We start from the raw sequence: 20,798 nt of genomic DNA, 5'->3' as shown, positions 1-20,798 counted from the left end.
ACCACCTTTTTCTACTTTCATACTATTTGTGAATTAAGTTGGGTCCAAGGTCCATCTCAAAATGACTAGCCAAATTAGGAAGCGTTTTTCCCAACTAGTAAACCCAAGATCTTTGTAATCACTAATCTATATGAAACAATTATTTAACATTTTGCCTCATGCACATGTAGGCCCTCTTTTGTGGTGCATATTTTGGGTAGAGACCCACATATGAACACTATTTTGATACCATGTGAAGTTAGGTCCAAAACCCATCCCATAACGATTAACCAACTTAAGAAGCCTCTTTACCAACTAAAATATTTGTACTCATTAATCCTTGTGACACTATTCTTTAACACTATCCTCTCAATTTTCTTCCTTCTTCTCTTGAGTCTCTAATTGAGGTGGCTCACCTACTACTCCCTTATTCATCACAAGTTAGGACATCTAAGTTGAGTCTAGACAAGGCTCCAAGTGTATTATTACTTTCCAAAGTAGCTCCTTCAACATACTATGAATGACCTTGAATTTCCCTAAGGTCATGGAGGTCGACGATATAACTGATGTTTTAGTGGGTTTCTTCTCCACTAAAGGAGGTGCCACTTGTTTTTCTCTCCTTCTCTTCCCTTCCTTGGGGTTCAATGACAATGGCTGGGTTTTTTTTTTTTTTTTTTGGAGCTACTTCCTTCTTCCTTGTTCCACTAATTCCAATCACAATAGTTTTGTTCACAAATTTGTCAAACTTTTCAATCAATCCATATATCTCCAACTTAAAACATCTCTTCAAAAGAAATAAGTAATAATCCATCCATGGGCAATCTTGAAATCCTTCTTGTATCGGCTTAGAAATATGAAGTCTACCACATATACTCCAAAGTTTATATAATTTTTCAACATGCATAATAGTAATTTGTTTCTCAAGGTTACATGTTTTGTAGTCTTGACCACTATTGAGTATTGAACTATAGCTAAGAGTGGCTGATCAAATTTACTTAGTCACTAGAAACTCTTTTTCATCACATAGAGGTGAGTCCAAGTGGTTCACCTTCCATACTTGGTCCTGGAAACTATGACCCATCACATGCTCTCTTGAACATGATTTTGATTGCCTCCATGTCTAACACTGCTTCTTCTCCCTCAATTTAGACAAGTTGCCTCGAATTCTCAAAATGACTTACTACATGCATACAATTTCACTACTGGCCTTCTAATCACACAATACAGAAAACACACCATCTACGATAGCTCTACTATCAAGAGACTCGATTTTCAATTGAGATAGGTCTAGGAAAATTTTCTTTGCTTTGATTTGGAACATATGAATGAGCAGAATTAGGAAGACGATTGAACAAAGAATAATGAACAAAATTGAAGAAATTCAAAATAAAAAATCTAACCTAAGAAAATATATCAAAGGCACGAAAGAATAACTACTAATGTTGAAATATTGAAGAAAAAACACCATCTCTATGGGTTCATGGAGCCAACTTATAGACCTTACTTTAATACCAAGTTGAAATTTTAGGAAGGGAAAAATAATTCTTTGATGGTGTCTGAACTTAGTACATTATGTTTCTATTTATAATAGAAAAATCACATAGAATTAGAGTTAAATTAAGCTTCACATGTCTTAGTTACATCCATAGTAAAACTACTAGTTAGTACCAAAGAAAAAAAAATATTAATGAGAACTAAAAGAACTAAAACACCTTTAAATTGAAACACTTATGTGACCTCCTCCCATGAGACTTCATAAGAGCATTTTACTATATTAATTATTCAACTGAGTGATTTGTTTCTTTGATAGTCATGTAAGACTCTTGTATGTTTGTTCTGGAATACCTACAACTCTTCAGAAAGGGGTTAGATCATGTAATAAACATTATATGTCCGAAATCGTGTCACTTGGATACTTATCTCCATCTTTTCATACCTTTGCATTATATTTGTTATTAATATCTACACCTAAGTTACTTGTGCATGCCTTGGAACTTCCACTGGGGAAGGCTGCAATGGAGGAGAAATGAAGGCTCTTATATATTCATACCTTTGCTTTATCTTTGTTTTGAATATCTACAACTATGTCACATGTGGAGGCCTTGACACTTCTACAATGGAAGGCTGCAATGGAGGAGAAATGAAGGCTCTTATATCAAGGCAAACATGGGTGCTAGTAGATCCTCCATCAGGAGCTACTGTAGTTGGATGTAGGTGGATTTATACTCTTAAATACCATTTTGATGGTTCCCTTAGTGCTACAAGGCCAAATTGATGGCCAAAGGTTACACCAAGTATATGAAGTAGATTATTTTGAAACTTTCTCCCTAGTGGCCAGGTTAAGTTCAATTTGTATTCTATTACCAATAGTTGAGAATATGGATTGGCTTATTTTTCAACTAGATGTTAAAAATACATCTTGTATGGTGATTTACAGGATGAGGTGTACATGAAGCAACCTCTAGGGTTTGTTGGTCAAGGGGAGGCAAGTAATGTTTATTGATTAAAGAAGGCCATATAGGAAGGCCATATATGGTCTTAAACAAAGTCATCGTGCATGGTTTGATAAATTTAGTTGTGAAGTTTGATTTGATTCGTTCTAGTTCTGATCACTCTTTGTCTGTTTGAGGTTGAAATATGGAATTATTATATTAAATATTAATGTTGATGATATATTCATTTCTGGTGATGCTAGCAATGACATTGCAATAGTTAAAAGCCCATATCTTGTAACACTTTCAAGCATAAGATTTTAGTCATTTGAAATATTTTCTTGGTATAGAAATGGCCAGAAGCAAGGAGTTGGGTATTCGCCTATTTAATATAAGTTCATTATGGATCTATTTGGTGAAGTTGAACTTTGTGTGCTAAACCAATGGATACACTGGTTAAAGCTAATGGGTATATATATTGAGTTGAGTCTAGCTCTCAAAGGTAATACTCAATATAGACGCTTAGTTGAAAAGCTCATTTATGCCATAGTAAAAAGACCAAATATTACATTTGCAGTGAGTATGATAAGTCAGTTTATGAAAGCTCAAACCAAGGTGTACTTTGCTCAGAGTATAGGATATTGAAGTGTTTAAAGGGAGCTCCAGGGAGATGACTCTTGTACAAGAAGAATGGGCACTTGTTGATTAGTGCGTTCTCAGATGAAGATTATGCTATCTCTTTGCATGATTGGAGGTCTATTAGTAGGTCATGTATCTTTAATTTCTGGGAAGAAATCTAGTGTCAAGGAAAAATAAGAGACAAACAATGGTTGTTAAATCAAGTGTAGAGACAGTGTGTAGAGTCAAGGTTCATACATGTAGAATGATAGGTATCGAGGCTATACTTTCAAAGTTTAGGTTTTCTACTAGTCAACCTACGGAGATGGCATGTGACAATGGAACAACCATACACTTACTAGTAATCTAAGTCTTTCATGAGAAGACAACTTATTGAAGTAGATTATCACTTTATTTGAGATACAATGAAGTAGGGTTTAATTGCTATACCTCATGTTTAATCCTCTGATCAAGTTGGTGACTTCTTTACAAAGGTTCTTCCGAAAAGATAGTTTGACAATTTTTGTAGCAAGATGGATATGTTTGATATGTATTCTCCAGTTTGAGTACGAGCGTAAGAAAATAAAGAGTATCTATGCATATAAAAGGGAATGGGGTTTAGTATAATTTAATTTTTTTAACTCTATTTTTCTTTATCATATAGGGCAATGCTGTAATTTTTTATTGAGTTATTCTAGTTCAAAAAAAGGAAAACTCAGGATGGGAGGACCCTTTTCTCCATCTTTCACTTCCACATCAACTCCTTTGTTCACTTGGTCTTCTCAATGTAAAAGTCTCTCCCTCCCTCTCTCTTTCTCTCTCTCTCTCTCAACTTAAAAACTGAATTTTGCTGACGATAACAAGAGATTACATGATATTTCATACAATTCTCAGATATCAAACATTACATCGATAACTTGGCACATAGATGAAGTTGCAAAGATGCTACAAGAACAAGAGAACAACTCATCTCAAAATACCAATTCCCCACGATCACTGTTACAAATTTCAGATATCACTCTGTATATTTTTCTGGGTTTTCAAGAACATTGGCAATCGGAATGGTTTTTTTTTTTTTGGGATCAGTCGTCCACTGCACAATCAGATAAAGCTGCGTTTTGGGATAATAGCTTCCGAAATGGAGGAAACGCTCGTATTTGGGACAATGGCATCTTACAATACCGTGACGGCTTGATTTTCTCTTGCAAATATGTATAATTGGGCCCTGATGCTTGCTTTTTGAACCACAGATGCCGGCCATGAATCTTCACTCCCTGTCATCATCCACGAGTTCTTAAGCAATCCAACATCTTGATCCTTATAATCTCTATCAAGTTCATCATTCTAGAGTTTCCTAATTTATATAATTCCTTGTTTAAAGCAGAATGTTGATTGAAGACGTTCATACGATTGGATTGGAAGAAAAAATTACCATAGTTTTCTTTATTAAAAATTAACACTGATATGGATTCAAGAGAGTAACTAGTCCTCGGTTTCAGAATCATCTGTGAGCTTTCCCTTTTTTGATTCATGAATCACGAACCGACATGACGCCACAGCCTCTGATATCGACAAGAAAATCCATTCGTGTCCGATGGTATCCAGAAACCTGGATGCTGTAAACTTTTCTGTCAATTCCATTCTGGGATTTATTAACGCCATCTGCTCAAACAATTAAAAAAAAAAAAATCATAGTTACGAACTGTTTTCTGATATTGTAAGGGAAACCTGATTCAAATTCAAGTAAAACAGAAGAGGTACTTTGATCCCTTGTTTCTCTGCGATTCTGTTGACTTCTTTAAGCATTTCGATGCCTGTTTTGTCGATCGATGAAACACCTACGACAAGACATAAATGGTTGAATTGTTGAAATATGAGAAGAAAGCAATCTTAAACCACATCTGGGTAGTCCATACCACTTAGATCAAGAACCAGGTACTGCAATTCGTTTCCAGTCATGATGTTGCTCCTCTCAATTTCTTCGTTGATGTATCGCCCAATCCTGGGAAAAGCCAGAGAAGATCATGAAAAAGGATGAGTAAGATTAGAAGCAGAAGGGAGGAGTCTGTTGTTGCTGCAAGTTAGCGACTTGCCTCTCTCTCATGTATCCGGCATTGGCGAAGTAAATGGGAGAACCTAAATCAAGAACCAACACGTTGGGCACCTCGATTGATTCCGGATACTGCTCGACATCTCGGTAAAGCATCGTGTCTGACATCTGCCCAAGCTTGGAAATCCCCGGTCTGGAAACGTACAACAGTGCCCTGACGACCGAAATGCCCACCTGCAACGAGCGAGCATTCAGATCAAACACGGTGAAATCGTGAAGTACAGATGAGACTGCAAATTAAAATGTTGTGGATCTTTTCACCGAAATCATTATGCCCATATCCATGCTGATGAAGACAACCCCAAGCAATGCAGCCATGCAGATGATGAAATCAAACTTGTCCACTTTGAAGAGACGATAAATCTGTTTATACTTGATGAGCCCGAGCATGGCGGACATGATGATGGCTGCGAGAGCCACCAGAGGAGTGTACGCAAAAAAAGGTGCAAGGAAGAGGAGAACAAACATTAAGCAAACAGACATCACCACGTTCGACATGGGTGTCTTGCTTCCGGCGTTGAAATTAACTGCGGTTTTTGAAAATGGTCCTGAAAGCAGAGAGACGCCATTGCTATCGTCATCAAATGCTGAAGCTTGAAAGAAAATACAGAGAGGAAATGGAGAAAACTTACCGGTGGTAAGGTAGCATGAAGTGCAGGAGCCGATGAGGTTCATCATCCCAAAAGCAATCATCTCCTTATTTCCATCAGTTTGGTAGTCCTTAATCCCTGCGAATACCCGTCCAACAGCTATGCCTTCCTGTTTCAGAACACGATGGAACTCATCGCATCAGAATTGTAAATAGAACAAAGTCGTAAATATTATTCGATTAACTTCCAGAGCCGCTACGCCTGCAAGGACTTAACTGCAAGAGCAATCATGCCTGTGATTAGTCCCGTTTGAACGGTGACCGAGATGTATTTCGGATCAAAGTTGAAGTATTTGATAGATATAGGATTCAATCCTTTTTTCAGCGGGCCGACCTGCCAAATCAAAGATAAAATTAAGTCAAAACAAAAAACCAGATTGATCTTCATTAACACTTGTTTCTCTTCAAAACTAAAAACTGATATCGGAATCTTCAGTTTGTACATGCTCCAAACAGCTTCAACTATCTTCTTTACTGATTGTTACTTCATATTTCAACCTGTCTGATTTCACTTAGTTAAGAACTGGTAGCAGATCAAATGAACTAATACGAGGATAGGTGAACTCAACTATCTGGATTCCATGCTTTTCTGCTCCGAGTAGATAAGCAATAACTCCACTGACGATGACAGCCACCATTGGAGCAATTGCTGAGACATAGAACAGCTGTGGTTTTTTCCTTCTCTGTGTGCAGTGACACGATATAGATCATTCCCTGATAGTAATTATGAATGTTAAAAGATAGGAAAGTAGCCATTATTGGTCTTCACTCACAATGTACTGGGTGAACGTGAGGAAAATAAGTATGACAATTCCCATGGCAGCACTCTCCCATCGCCACTGCCAGAAGCAAATCATCTAGTTTTAATTTTATCCTTCCGTGAGATGTAATGAGGGAGAAAAAAACATGAAAAGGTTTGGAATCAAAGGCAGAAGACCTCATGAGTTTGGCTGAAGATCGCGCGGAGTACAGACACCACATCAGTTTTGCTTGTGAATTTCTTCAGTCCGAAAAAGGGCTTCAATTGCTGAAGGCAAATGATAATGGCGGTGCCTCCCATGAAACCGAGGATAGTCGAGTGTGATAAGAAATCTACCAGTATTCCCAGTCTGTAGATGCAAACAACAAATCTCTAGTTCAATGATGATCTGATCTACTTTTTGTTCAGATAGGGAAGCACATGTTCACCTGAAGAGGCCCAATGCTAACTGGAAGATCCCAACGAAAAAGGTGGCTGTGTAGAACAAGTGAAGATACAGTTCCGGGTCTTTGACAACATCTACTTTTGAGCCGATTATGGAAGCAGAAAGCAAGGAAGCCGCTGCGACTGTTCCGACAGCCAAATCCTTGGAGCTGCCAAAAGCCGCGTAAATCAATGGTGGTATGAAGCTAGAATCTGCATGAACAATTGACAAGCGGACCCATGAATCAACTCCGTTTAGATTCATGCAAGTACTCATCACAGGAACAGATAAAAACCAGACGAGCTAGAGGAAAAGAAAAAAAAAAAAACATAACAAGGGAGATGATTCTCACAGAGGCCAATTATGGGCGGCAATTTGGCGAGGTTGGCGTAGCTGATGCCCTGAGGGACAGCAAGGCAGGCAATGGTGATGCCCGCTAGAACATCGTATTGAAAGAGACGAAGCGAGTACTTGGATGCCCAGTCCAAGATGGGGAAGAAGTATCTCAAAGTCTTGACAGTTTTTCTACGACGAGTAGTCTCGTCTTTGAATTGCCTAAATGGGTCGTCGGGGAAGAGAGCTTCTTTGAGCGAGGATTTGAAAATTTTGCCGAAGGGTCTCGGGGGAGGGAAATTTACAGTGACGGAGTGAGGAACTTGGCTGTGCTCTTCCATGACTCACAATCAAGCAAGCACACGAGAGGCCAGGGGATCAAGGGAAGAGCTCAATTTATCTTAGATCGGGTCAAGCGATGGAAACGAGGGGACGTAGACCATCTGTAGAAGTGGAGAAATGGATGAATGGACGCGTGGGTCAACCCAGGAAGAAGACGATGGTTGTTCGATTCGTTAGGAAAACCTCATCACCGGATAATGTCGTCGCCATCCGAGTCGGAAGAAAATCAACTAATCAAGAAAGTAGCGAACTTCGTCTACCTTTCATGGTCCTTATCAGACGTTCACCGGACACGCCGCTACATAAGATCCCCCTTCACTGGATAATTTCGTCGCGATCCTTGTTGGAAGAAAATCAACTGTCCAAAAGAGTTGCGAACTTCTTCCACCTTTCACGGTCCTTCTCAGACATTCACCGTATTTCGCCGCTAGATAAGAGTGATTCCGTTTACTCAGACAGATCTCTTATCTAATCAAGGTAAATCTCTACATTACCAAATTCAAACCCGCGTATCGCACTGTATCCATTCTTGAAGAAGAAAGAGGTTAAGGTTTCTTCATGGAATTGCAACGCTTGTTGAACCGCGTGGGCAGAACGTGGCTGTCCTCTATCGTCTTCTCCAACAAATCGTCCAAACATCATATTGTTCTGTTAGAAAGTATGAACCGTTTCATTGCCTAAATGGGTTGGTTACAGGAAGATTAGACAAGGAAACTTTAGTTTCATCTAGTAAGAATAAGAACAAGAGCATTCATTTCTCCACATGAAAAGCCATTAATGGGCAATTTAAATGTTTTCGACACGTCTGATTGAGTGCTTCAGTGTCTTAAATGGGTAAACGTCAAAGCCATGGAGCTTCTTACCAGATAGAACATCAACAAGCAAAAGAAAGTCTTCCTACTGCAAAATACCTATTAAAATGTGGTATTCAGGTTCATCTCCACTACCCAGGAAGACATAAATCACCTATTCCTCTCATGCCCCATGACTACTCAAATTTGGCAAAGAATGGCCATGTTGCTCTCTAGGCACATGACAGCTCCCAGACACTTTAGGGGATTCTGTTTTAAATGGCTCCATACAAAATTTAGTAGGAAGGCAACTGTTACAAATATGGGAGATCGCAATATTTGAATCTGATGAGCACAGTCTCTCTTACTTGCTCTCCTTCTTCCATTAAGAAATTCACCATATTGCCCAAGCTAAGCTTGATGGAAAGATAGAGAACATAGACGAGATGAATGCCCTGAGAGCATTGGGCTCATGGTGTCATTCCACCTAAGCGAGATTATTCTCTGGTGGCCTGGACTCCGCCAGCACTTTGGACCGTGAAAGGTAGGGGTGGCATCGAGCCGAGTCGAACCCGAACCTGCTTATGTTCGAGCCGAGCCTAGCCTTGAGCCTAAAATTATTATCAAGCTCGAGCCCAATCATGTTAACTGAGTTCGAGTCGAGCTCAAACATTCATTTAAAATTTTTCAAAAATTACATGTCTCGAGTTCGAGCTCCAAGATACATTTAAAACTTTAAAAAAAATACATGTCAAATAAATAATATATAAAATTATACATACATTTTACATAAAATTGGGCATATATTTTACATAAAATTGGGCATGACCTCTACTTAAAATTAGGCATAAGGGTGACATCGAATCCATCTGAGTCTAAACCTTCCTATATTCGAGCCGACCTAGCCTCAAGCCTAAAATTGTAATTGAGCTTGAACCTAATAATTTTAATTGAGTTCGAGCTCGAGCTCTAGTCGAGTTCGAAGTTAACCTACATTTAATACTCTACATAAAATATATGTCAAATAAATTATCTATAAAATTATGCATACATTTAAAAAAAAAGAATGATAGGGGAGTTTCGGGATTGAATCTCGATAATGGATTAGAACCCACCAATATTAATCTTTTTTACCCCAAATATTGTCTATCTTATTTTGTAATTTTTGAATCTGGCCATAAATTTACTATGACCTCCTTAGTGCCCCTCATTGAAAATTTATAGGATTAGTTTTTCCTAGGATACACATTTCCAAAAAAACCTTCAAATAAAATCCTATTAATATTAGAGACTTACTAGAAAATTACAAGAAATATTTTAAAAATTTCTTAGGAAAATTAAATGGACCTCTTATTGCCTCTTATAAGGAAATAAATAAAAATTAATAATTAATCTAATATATTACTATACTTATCGATAAAATTTTAATAAAATAAAATGTCAAACACAAAATTGCTATGAAAATTGCCTCATGTTAAAAGTATTATATCATCAATTGTCAAATACTTATTCAAAATTTTTCTATACGGTTTTCTAGCCCATCTTGGCAAGAAAATCTTACTTAGAAAATTATATGACTTTTTAACAAGAATTTTTAATTAGAAAAATATTTTAAAAAAACATGAGGTACTAATGGTCCCTATATTTCTACTAAAAATGTTTTTTCAATATTTATTGAAAAAACCACGAATAGTCTCTAGAAATGTATTCTACTAAAATATCTTTTCAATTTCTTCAAGAGCGAGGAAGGGACAAAGAGTTTTTATTTTTACTTGTTTATGATCTCGCACGTGCGAAATCAACTTCGGGGGGGGGGGGGGTGGGGGGGGGGGGGGGGGGGGGTCTCGCTCCCGATCACGCGACTCGCCCGTTAACGAGCTGGCTCGCGAGCTTTTGAGCCGAACCTTGATTCGGTCGAGCTCGGCTCGTTAACTCAAATGAGTCGATTTCTGATCTCGAGCTCGAGAGATACCAAATCGAACTCGAGCCGGCTCGGTTCGAAGCCACCCCTACTGAAAGGAAACTTTGACGGGTCATCTCTCTACATGATAAAATGGGGGAGAGGCTATAGTCATTTGAGAGAGTACATGACAAGTTTTTATTGCCGCAACCTCTTTCAAAAAATGACAAACAACTGTGTTGGAATAATAGCTCTTAGATGTTGGATATTAAACTTGACTGGAATCAAAGTATCAATAGAAGGGGTTATTCTCATTTAAAGTGTGCAAATAATATGAAAACTATGCCTGTCTAGGTTCCATTGAATCAAACCATTCATGAATTGAAGTTTTCTAGAAGAAGTTATTGCCAATTTACTATAGGTTGTTCAACAAAACCGAAAATACATGTATTCATTGATTAATGTCTTTTGGTGTGATAAGATACATCTAAAAAATGTACTTAGTTACAAGTCATTAAATGTAGAAATGTCTTTTGAGTAGTATAAATACCCATGTAGTTAAGTTTTCAATTAGTAAGCAATTATAATAAAAATTTCTTTCATCTTTTGTCTCTCTTCTTTCTTTTTTCTTCTATTTCTTTAGAATGAGTTGTTTCCCCACCTTTGCTTCCAACAAAGTGGTATCAAAGCGAGCTTGAGAGAATGAGTTCAAATGGAGCATCTCTTTCTTTTCAGTATCCACAGTTATCCAAAACCAATTATGAGAATTGGGCAATTTGAGTGAAGGCTATCCTTGGTTCTCAAAGATTATGGGAGATTGTTGAATATCGTTTAGAAGAACCAGAAAATGAAGCGACTTTACCAACAAATAATAGGAAGCTTTGGAGAAAAAGAGGAAGAAGGATCAATTTGCACTTACCGTCATTCATCAAGGGTTGGATGATGACATGTTTGTGAAGGTTGCCAATGACACCAAATCCAAACAAGCATGGGATACTCTTTAGAAATTTGTCAATATCGTTTAGAAGAACCAGAAAATGAAGCGACTTTACCAACAAATAATAGGAAGCTTTGGAGAAAAAGAGGAAGAAGGATCAGTGTGCACTTACCATCATTCATCAAGGGTTGGATGATGACATGTTTGTGAAGGTTGCCAAAGACACCAAATCCAAACAAGCAAGGGATACTCTTCCGAAATTTGTCATGGGAGTTGACAAAGTTAATGAGGTACGTCTTTAAACTCTAAAGGTTGAATTTGAATCACTTAGGATGAAGGAGAACTAGTCTATCTCAAATTTCTTCACAAGAGTCTTGGTGGTGGTGAATCAAATGAAGATGCTAGGAGAAAAGATTGAAGATGTTTAGGTTGTAGAAGAGATTCTAAAAACTTGAAGATCATGCCCATTGATGAATTAAATGGGTTATTATGAGTCCATGAGGAGAATGAATCAAGACAAACAAAAACAAGTTGAGCAAGCCTTGTAAAAAAAATTCTCTCTCAAATATGAAGGCGAAAGCACTTCGAGAGGTGGAAGAGGTCGTGGACGTGGACGTGGTCAAGGAAGAGGTAATGATAAGCCAAAATTCTAATTTTGATAATAGAAACCAGACTTTTTAAGAGGTTGTGGAAGAGGAAGAGGCAACAATGGAGGAAACCATTAGAGAAATAATGAGGTAAGAATTGATAAATCTAGAATTGAATACTTGTCTAGTGGGAAATATAGGGCCTGTTAGTGCGCAATGTAAGTGAAATGTAAGTGTAGAGGGAAAGTAAAATACAAATGTATTTCGTTTCCCCCCGTTTTAGGCATAAAGCGATGGAAAGTGAATTCAGAGGGGTCGAGCTCTGAATTCACTTTCCCACTCTCAATTACATTGGGCTCGGGCTCGGGAAGGAAGCTCTGTCGAACGAGGGTTTCGGAGAAAAAAAAATTTCTCTCTCGCTCACTCGCGACCTTCGGCGATTTCAATCGCCCTCTGTTGTGCGACCTTGTCTCCGGCGCTCGACTCCCTTCCACTTTTGTCCCCAGCACCGACGACCTTCGGCGACATCTCTCCTCTCTCTGCAACCTCTCTGGGTCCTCCCTCGCTCGCGACTGTCGGCGATTTCAATCGTCCCCTCTGCGACCTCTCCCCGGTGCTTGATTCTCTTCCTCTCGCCGTCCCCAGCACCGACGACCGTCAGTGACTTCTTTCCCCTCTTTGCAACCTCTCCGACTCGATTCAGAAGAAAGTAGGGTGCAAATTGTTTCCTATAAATCGATGGTTATTTTTTTAATTGCTTCTTGAAAAAATTGCTTCTTTTTTTATTTTGATTTGTTACTTTCCACAAACTTTTCCAACCGACGGTCAGAATTTTTTCGAATATGTCCTTGAATTCATTCCAGACCTGAGCAAAACTCAAATTGGAGAAGATTATGGTGTCTGGTTCCTTTTATTGGAACTATGTTTCTATTTATTTTTTTTCTAACTGGTCAGGTGCTCTTTTACATTGGAAAATCATAGGAGAGTTAGCAGCACCTATGAATGATATAAATACTACTATTGCTTTAGCTTTACCCAGATCAGTGGAGTATTTCTATGCAGGTTGTGATTATGATCTACTGGACTCGTCTATTTGGGGTTTCTAGGGGCTGTTGTTTATAGTTTTTCTTCCCCATTTATGTGGATTTTGGTAGTTATCTTCTAACTTGTTGGGGGTTTAGAGGTGGGTATTGCAGGTTCGGATTTAGCTATTTTTTGTGTATTTTGTCATTATGGGTTTTGTTTGTGGGAATTAGTGTGTTTTCTGTGGCTACTGAAGTAGGGGTTTGTTTTTACGGTTTTAACACTGACATGTTATTTTTTTATATTTTTTGGTATCTCCTCCATTTTCTCTTTAAGAAACATGACAAATCTTTAGAGATATACTGATGTCTATCTCATAAGACTTCAAAAATATTTTTAACTTTATTGATGAAATTGTGTATCTGGTAAGGTAGAGGGGGGGGGGGGGGGGGGGGGGGGGGGATTTCCTCTACCTTTTTTTCTTCTCCCCCTCTTAATTTTTTTTAAGAACAACTTATTTTTGTTTAATTGTCTACTTGCTATGAGTTTTAGATGGTTGGAAGGAGGAAAGTTAAAGAAAATATGGATACATGGGCGTGCAATGAAGACAGTAAAATGCTTGATTTGCTCATTGAGCAAGTCAATTTGGATAAAAAATTACCCAATGGAGCTTTGAAACACGAGTTTTCAACGATTGTGTCTGTATGTTCAATTTGGACACAACGAATCAAAAGACAGTAGAACAGTTGAAAAACCGTGTGAGGACTTGGAAAAAAAAATGTATATGGTTGTGGGTACATGCCTCAACACTAACGGCTTTGGGTGAGATCGAACAACCCAGAAAGTCACTGCTAGTAAGACAGTGTGGCAAGACTACATAAAGGTTTGTAAATGTAACATAGAATGTTATGTTTCTTGCTTTATTAATCAGGTTTTTTAGTATTTTAAACGATAACTTTTCATGTAGGCGCATAGAGAAGACGATAAGTATAGGCGGGAAGGTTGTCCGCTCTATGAAATCTTGAAAAGTGGAGGACTTTTATTTGATACAAGGATAATATTTGTGGAATAACAACTTGCATATTTTTGTATCATTGTTGGCCAACAACAATCTTACAATGTCACCTCAGAGATATTTGAAAGATCAAATTGGACAATTAGTAAGTATTTTAACAGGGTGTTAAATGCTATTATCAAACTACATTCTGATTACATCAAGCGATCTTCAAGACGTACTCATTCAAAGATCTTGAACAATGATATCTATTATCCATATTTTAAGGTAAATAAAAAGTTGTTTGATGAATAATTTTTAGTTACTATAAAAATAAATATTTGTATTAATGATTTTTTATTAGGATTGTATTGGTGCCATCGACGGTACTCATATTAAAGCACATATCCCATCTGATCAACAAGCAAGATTTTGGAAAAGGAAGAGTTTCCTCTCACATAACCTAATGGCAACATGTACATCTGACATGCAATTCACATATATACTTGTTGGATGGGAGAGATCAGCAGTCGATTCATGTGTATTGAAGTCAGCATTAACCAGACGAGATAAACTTTATGTTCCTGAAGGTAAATATCGCTTCTCTCTATATAGTCTATTTAAATTTATAATTTATATATATTTTATTGTAGGCAAATATTATTTGGTAGATGCTGGATATGCAATTCTTCCAAGGTTCTTGGCTCCCTATCGAGGTACTCGTTATCACTTGCAAGAATTTGGAAATAATACTCCTACGGATGAAAGAGAATTTTTTAACTAAAGATACTCATCTTTATGGAACACTATCGAGCGTACATAATATTTTGGGCTTTAAAAGCTCGTTTTAAGATATTAAAAGATGGTCCTCCTTTTGATTTTGATGTCCAGGTAAAAATTGTGATTGCTTGTTATGTATTGCATTATTATATACACATGGGAGATTACATGGATTTATTTGAAGATGAAGAAGATGATTCAAGTGATGATTCTGGTAGAGAACATTGTGAAGATAACAATGAAAGTGAAAATGAAGACAGTTATAATAGTGATGATGAGGACCCTCAAAGAAGTACTCAAAGGGAATCCGCAGTATAATCTGCAAGAACATCATGTTATCGAGATGTTTTAGTAATTCAGATGTGGCAAAATTATTGACTATTATGTTTTAATGCCACTAAATATTTTTTGTGTTGTACTTTTGTATGAACATATATAATTTTTTATACTAAAAAGGTGATTGAGTTATATTTATATTATTTTTATGTTTATTATTACAATATTTGTGTAGTACGCTATGTAGTACGATATTTGTATAATTATTTCATATTTAAATATTATAAAATTAATATTTGATTATAATTTTAATAATATAAAATAAGCATTTGTTTAATTCTTACATTTAGTATATTATATCTATTAACTAATATTAATTTAATTTTCTTAAAGTCAGATATATCAAAATATTTTATTTAATAAATAATCTATATAAACTTTACACTACAGTTTCCATTGTGCACACTAACACAAACAAGTACTTTACATTGTGCACACTAACACAAACAAGTACTTTACACTGCACTTTCCATTGCGTACACTAACATAAACAAATATTTTACATTCCCTCTCACTTTCCCCAGAGAACACCCCTCCCCCCTCTTGATTGAGCATGAAGAAGAAGTTGATGAGCCTACACTATTCCTTTCACTAAAGGATGTACCCATGGGAGAAAATAGTACATAGTACTTTTATAATGGTGCTAGCGATAACATGACAGGTGATAGAAGCAAATTTGTGAAACTTGACAATAATGTGATGAGTCATTTACACTTTGGTGACGATACAAAGGTAGAGATTAAAGGCAAAGGTACAGTCTTATTTCAAATAAAAGGTGGTGGCCACAATTCTTCATAATGTTTATTACATTCCCAAGATGAAAAATAATATTTTGAGTATTGAATAACTTTTGGAGAGTGGTTACAAAATCACCATGGAAGATCGCTTTCTTTGGCTTAGAGATCGAAAAACCAATCTTATCGCTAAGGTCAAAATGACAAAGAATCAAATATTTGTGCTTGATATGAAGAATAAGTTACTTGGGAATTGAAGTGAAGTAAATGGAGGATAATATTTTCATCTCTCAAGAGACTTATGCAAAGGAAATGATCAAGAAATTTAACATGGTGAATTGTAACTTCACCAATACCCCCATGGAATGTGGCATGAAACTTTAAAAAATGAAGGATAGATCAAGAGTAGACCCAACTTTATTCAAAAACCTTACGGGAAGTTTGAGGTACTTGACTTGTACCATACCTAACATTTTGTTTTTAGTTGGAATTATGAGTCGATTCATGGAAAGTTCCTCTTAAACGCACATGAAGGTAGCTTGGAGGATTCTTCGCTATCTTAAAGGTATATTTAACTATGGATTTTCTATTCATCTTCAAATGAATTCAATTTGATGGGGGTATTATGATAGTGATTATGCTAGAGATATTGATGATAGAAAAAACATTACCGAGTTTTTATTTTTGGAAAATAGTGCAATATCTTGGTTTTCCAAGAAGCAGGCCCTTAGCATGCTCTCAACATGTGAATTTGAGTATGTTGCTGTAACTTCTTCTACCTGTCATGCAATTTGGTTAAAAAGACTATTAAAAGAGCTTCATTTGGAACAAAGTGAAACAACTAAGATTACGATAGATAACATATCAATACTTGCTCTAGCAAAGAATCCGGTGTTTTATGGTCAATCCAATCATATTGATACAAGATATCTTTTCATTTGGGAGTGTTGAAAAATGGAAGTTGAGATGGAATATGTAAAGTTACTTGCTCAAGTTGCTGACTCAAATATGAAAATTTTCAGAAGTGAAGAATGTTGATCGGTGTTGCAAAGATATCAAGTTTAAGAGGGGGCATTAGATATTAAACTTATTTGGAATCAAAGAATCAATTGAAGGTGTTATTCTCATTTAAGTGGTACAAATAATATGTCATTGAAAAACTTTGCTTATCTAGATTCTAATGAATCAAATTATTCATAAATTGAAGTTTTTTAGAAGAAGTTATTGCCAATTGACATTGTTCAACAAAATCGAAAAATACATGTATTCATTTATTAATGTCTTTTGGTATGATAAGATGCATCTAGAGAATGTTTGCTTAAGAATTCCTTTTATCTTTTGTCTCTCTTCTTTCTTTCTTCTTCTATTTCTTTAGAGTTGTTTGCCCACCTTTGCTTCCAACATCAGAGTACCTACTCATGCTTCTTCATGTTCTTAATGCTTAATATGTAGTGGTGGAGGATGACTCGTCTCTTCTGATCCAGGCAATGCAAGGGCTTCTCAAATTGGGTTGGACGTTTGGGCAGACAATGGACGACTGCTTACATCTTTCTATACTTTTTCGAAAGTGCACTCCTCAGCATCAAGATGGATAGGCTAATTTTGTGGCAGATGCTTTAGCAAAATATAAGGCTTACCGTGCTCGTGTTGCAGATCTCCCTCATTTTGCTGTTCTGCGTGCTACTGCAAATATTTCTCGTAGGCTTCACGATGATTAGGACTTTGGACCATTCTATCTTTTTGAATTCTTTTTTAGTTGGGCATAATCTGTTTGTGCTTCTCCTTCCGTGATGAACGCCCAAACACGAAGCTTTCTGAAAAAATCCTAAAAAATAAGAGCATAACCAAACAAAGTTCGAAAACCTGTCGAATTAAGTTCGTGATGGTCTCAAGAGGCTAAAGCGGGATGTTTTATTAATGGGTTGTGTCAAAATATTGCAGTTGAACTAAGTTCTTTCTACCCTAACACTGATGAGTGATGAGACCAGGCTCACTTATGTCTAAGAACAGGAACTCGGTAGTTTGAGAACTAAGAGAATGCAGTCTTGCCGAATGGCTTCTTCTTCACCTCCTACTTCTCGGCCAAAGGGGACTAATTCCATTTCTCCATGACATATTGTATCGACCATTGCCAAACCATTCTGGAAGTTGGCACAAGAGGAAATGGATAGTCACGAGCCCATGATCTGTGCTTTAACTATGATGAAATATTTTCTCCAGACCATCGCTTTAAATAGCACCAATTGCATCTTTATGAGGAATCAGTGCAAACTGGACAATCCAAAGTATCGAAATGATCACACGGCGCTTGAAATTTATAGAAAAACTCTTGCACAGATTTCGTCAGTTTTCTTGAGAGACTGAAGTTGGTTTCTCAAATAGAGAATTCACTGTACTAAGAGTGATGAGCGTATAAAGATTTGACTTGATTCCATACATCTTGAGCTATCTTGAGACACGACTAAGTACCTGGTTGCAGTCTTTTTGGATCGTAAGTAAGATCCTTAACAAGCGAGTTGTCATCATCATGTATGGTAATGATATACTCTCCACCTGATCTTCTCCTTCCTGTTTAAACTTAATTTGCAGAATTGTTTCAAGAACCCAAGACAACAAGATTGGATGGTTAAATTAATGGACTACAACTATTCACCCTATTTTTCATGTCTCATATCTGAAACTCAAGCCTTTCCACATCACAGAGGCATCCCCCTCTCTTCCTCATTGGGATGATGTTGGCGTTTATTTGGTTAGTATGTTCTTCCTTGATTTACATGTAGGAGGTATTCTTGTAATTTAACATAAATAAGAAAAATGTAAGAATTAGTCTTGCCTTTGTTGATGGTAGACTTTTCCTCCCAAAGTTTGTTACGGTTTCATAGCATAGGACATAAGGCCTTCTCGAAGTGGTCCAGTTTTTGGTTCTAACTTAATGAACAACACTTCACTCTCTCATGCTGAAAATCTTCACTTGTCTAGTTGGGAAAATGCCATGCCACAATGTTGAATAAGTACATATATAGCACATAGTGACATATTACAATGTCATTATGTTAATACTATTAGCAAATTAAGTATAACATAGGTCTGTGATATTATATGATAAATATGACAAATAATTACCTAAAAACAACAAAATAATTGAAATGTATGGTCATACCTGCTAACTAGAACCAAGTCTTCTAACACATGATTCTCATGTTCTTTCCCAATCCATGCAAAGAAAAATAGGAATGAGAAGAGGACAGTTATAAGTTGCTTCCCAGTTGCGATCGATATCACTTTATGTTTAATTTAGCAAGTTATATTTGGGTATGAGTGGGAGATGGGTATTGTAGTTCAGGTATGATTCTAAGAATTTGTTTTTATAAATAGAATGTGTGAGTGAGACAAAAGCAACTCTCTCTTCCCACTTTGTTCTCTTCAAACGTGCACTCTCCTCTTTCGTTTTTTCTCTTGTTCTTCTCTCTCTTGCATGTTCATTTACTGAAACTCAACATGGTAGCAGAATGGATTCATTCTTGACAAGGAGAAGGAAAAAAATGGAAAAGGGGAAGAAGATCAAGAAGGAAAAAGAAAAAAGTTCTCTTTCAAATGCGAAGTTTTTTTTTTTTTTTTTTATCAAACCAAATTTTCCTTGACTTTCACACCATTATTGCATAAATTTCATATTCAAATTATATATTTTAAGAAATATCTTTAGTTTATTTTCTAACACAAAAATAATTTTGACAATCTGAGTTTTCTAGAAGAAGAAATTGATATCTTAAGTAGCAAAGTTAGACAACAATAAGGTTACAACTAGCAAAAAAAACTTCACTTTTCGAGATGATTTGTACCATAATAAGCAAGACTTTATGTAGAAAATTATAGGTCCAAAAAAATATTTATAAGTCCATTTTCTAACCCAACAAATGGTTTCGAAATCCAAATTTTCTAAATTTAGATATCTACATCAGAAGAAGGAATGGTCATGTTGGAAGCTTGTTGCCAGTAGAAAACATGAATTTTAAGCTTATTAATCCCCATACATTAATATCTTTGGCAAGGTAACATTAAAGAATACCAATGACATCTACCAGATGTGCAACCACTAGGTTTACTAATTCAAACAACTTTCTAAAAGTTTTAGATTCCTAGTTTTCATTTCATTTTGGATGGTTTGCTTTGAGAAGGGCAGCACCAATTTATTTGCTTTAGTTAAGACCCTTCTTCTTTCTATGTTGAAGAGAAATCTATTGTTGGAAACTTTCTAATTTTGAATCTTATCTCTCTTTATCTAGAAAGTTTCTCACATCCTTTGACAATAGGTTCTATTTTATTTTTAGCAACATCCTATTTTAACTTGGCATTGAAGAGTCTCTCTCCTGTTATACGTCCCACCTTCTCTTGTTGCCAAACAAGTGTCCTAGTTTGGGTCCACTAACAACTATCTCATGGTCAAACACTCATGCCTCTTGAAGTGTTTTTTCTCTGATTTGTTAAAATTGAATTCTACAAAGCTATTCCACCCGGTCTCGTCCATTCAAATCTTACCAATTCTTCATCCCTCAACCATGTAGTTCTCAGTCTGATGATTAAACCATTTAAGCCAAAAGTATAGGCTCTCTTCTAAACTATAATTTATACATTCTCATTATCAATAGTCTCCTATTTTGTTTGCACAATGTCTTTTTGGACTTGCATATCGGAGCAAGAGCCTTAACATAAAGACTGCATGGTAGTCTCCATCTCGTGTCTTTCTTCGAAGAGGTCAAAAATTTAGTGTGCGCCTCCATATTTTTGAAGTTTTTAAATTTAAAATTATTGATTTCTAGGGCTAATACATTAACACAAAATATCTCAGGCGAATGAGAGAAGAGATGAACTCTAGCTCTTTGGAGAGAGGAGAGAAGAAACCAAGGGAGAGAAAGAAGAGAAAAGAGAGAGAGGTGTAAGGAAAAATTTGAGCTAAGAGAAAGATGATTGAATACTCTACTCCATGCCTTTATATTGTATTTATAGTTGTGTAAAGGTGTTTACAATGCCTACAGTTAAGGAATAGTCCCACATGGATTAGTGAGTACAAA

At 36.5% G+C, this 20,798-nt stretch overlaps 1 protein-coding gene across 1 annotated transcript; it reads right to left on the bottom strand.

Moving 5' to 3' along the window:
* Nucleotides 1–3,952: 3,952 nt before the first annotated feature.
* On the bottom strand, nt 3,953–7,763 carry LOC137950677 (probable sulfate transporter 3.5). Its single transcript, XM_068797265.1, has 13 exons — nt 7,325–7,763; nt 6,977–7,184; nt 6,726–6,897; nt 6,562–6,627; nt 6,358–6,471; nt 6,006–6,122; nt 5,772–5,898; nt 5,401–5,687; nt 5,123–5,313; nt 4,946–5,031; nt 4,791–4,867; nt 4,462–4,691; nt 3,953–4,303 (listed from the first exon to the last, which is right to left on the bottom strand). The coding sequence occupies exons 1-12, from the start codon at nt 7,644–7,646 to the stop codon at nt 4,512–4,514; spliced, it is 1,947 nt and encodes a 648-aa protein (XP_068653366.1). The 5' UTR covers nt 7,647–7,763; the 3' UTR covers nt 3,953–4,303; nt 4,462–4,511.
* Between the last annotated feature and the right edge of the window lie 13,035 nt (nt 7,764–20,798).

Source organism: Aristolochia californica, unplaced genomic scaffold (assembly GCF_029961685.1).
Source record: "Aristolochia californica isolate CCGP_79_NKW_82.1479 unplaced genomic scaffold, dmAriCali1.0.hap1 SCAF_14, whole genome shotgun sequence".
NCBI classification, from domain to species: domain Eukaryota; kingdom Viridiplantae; phylum Streptophyta; class Magnoliopsida; order Piperales; family Aristolochiaceae; genus Aristolochia; species Aristolochia californica.
This window is presented reverse-complemented; position numbering and strand designations above follow the sequence as displayed.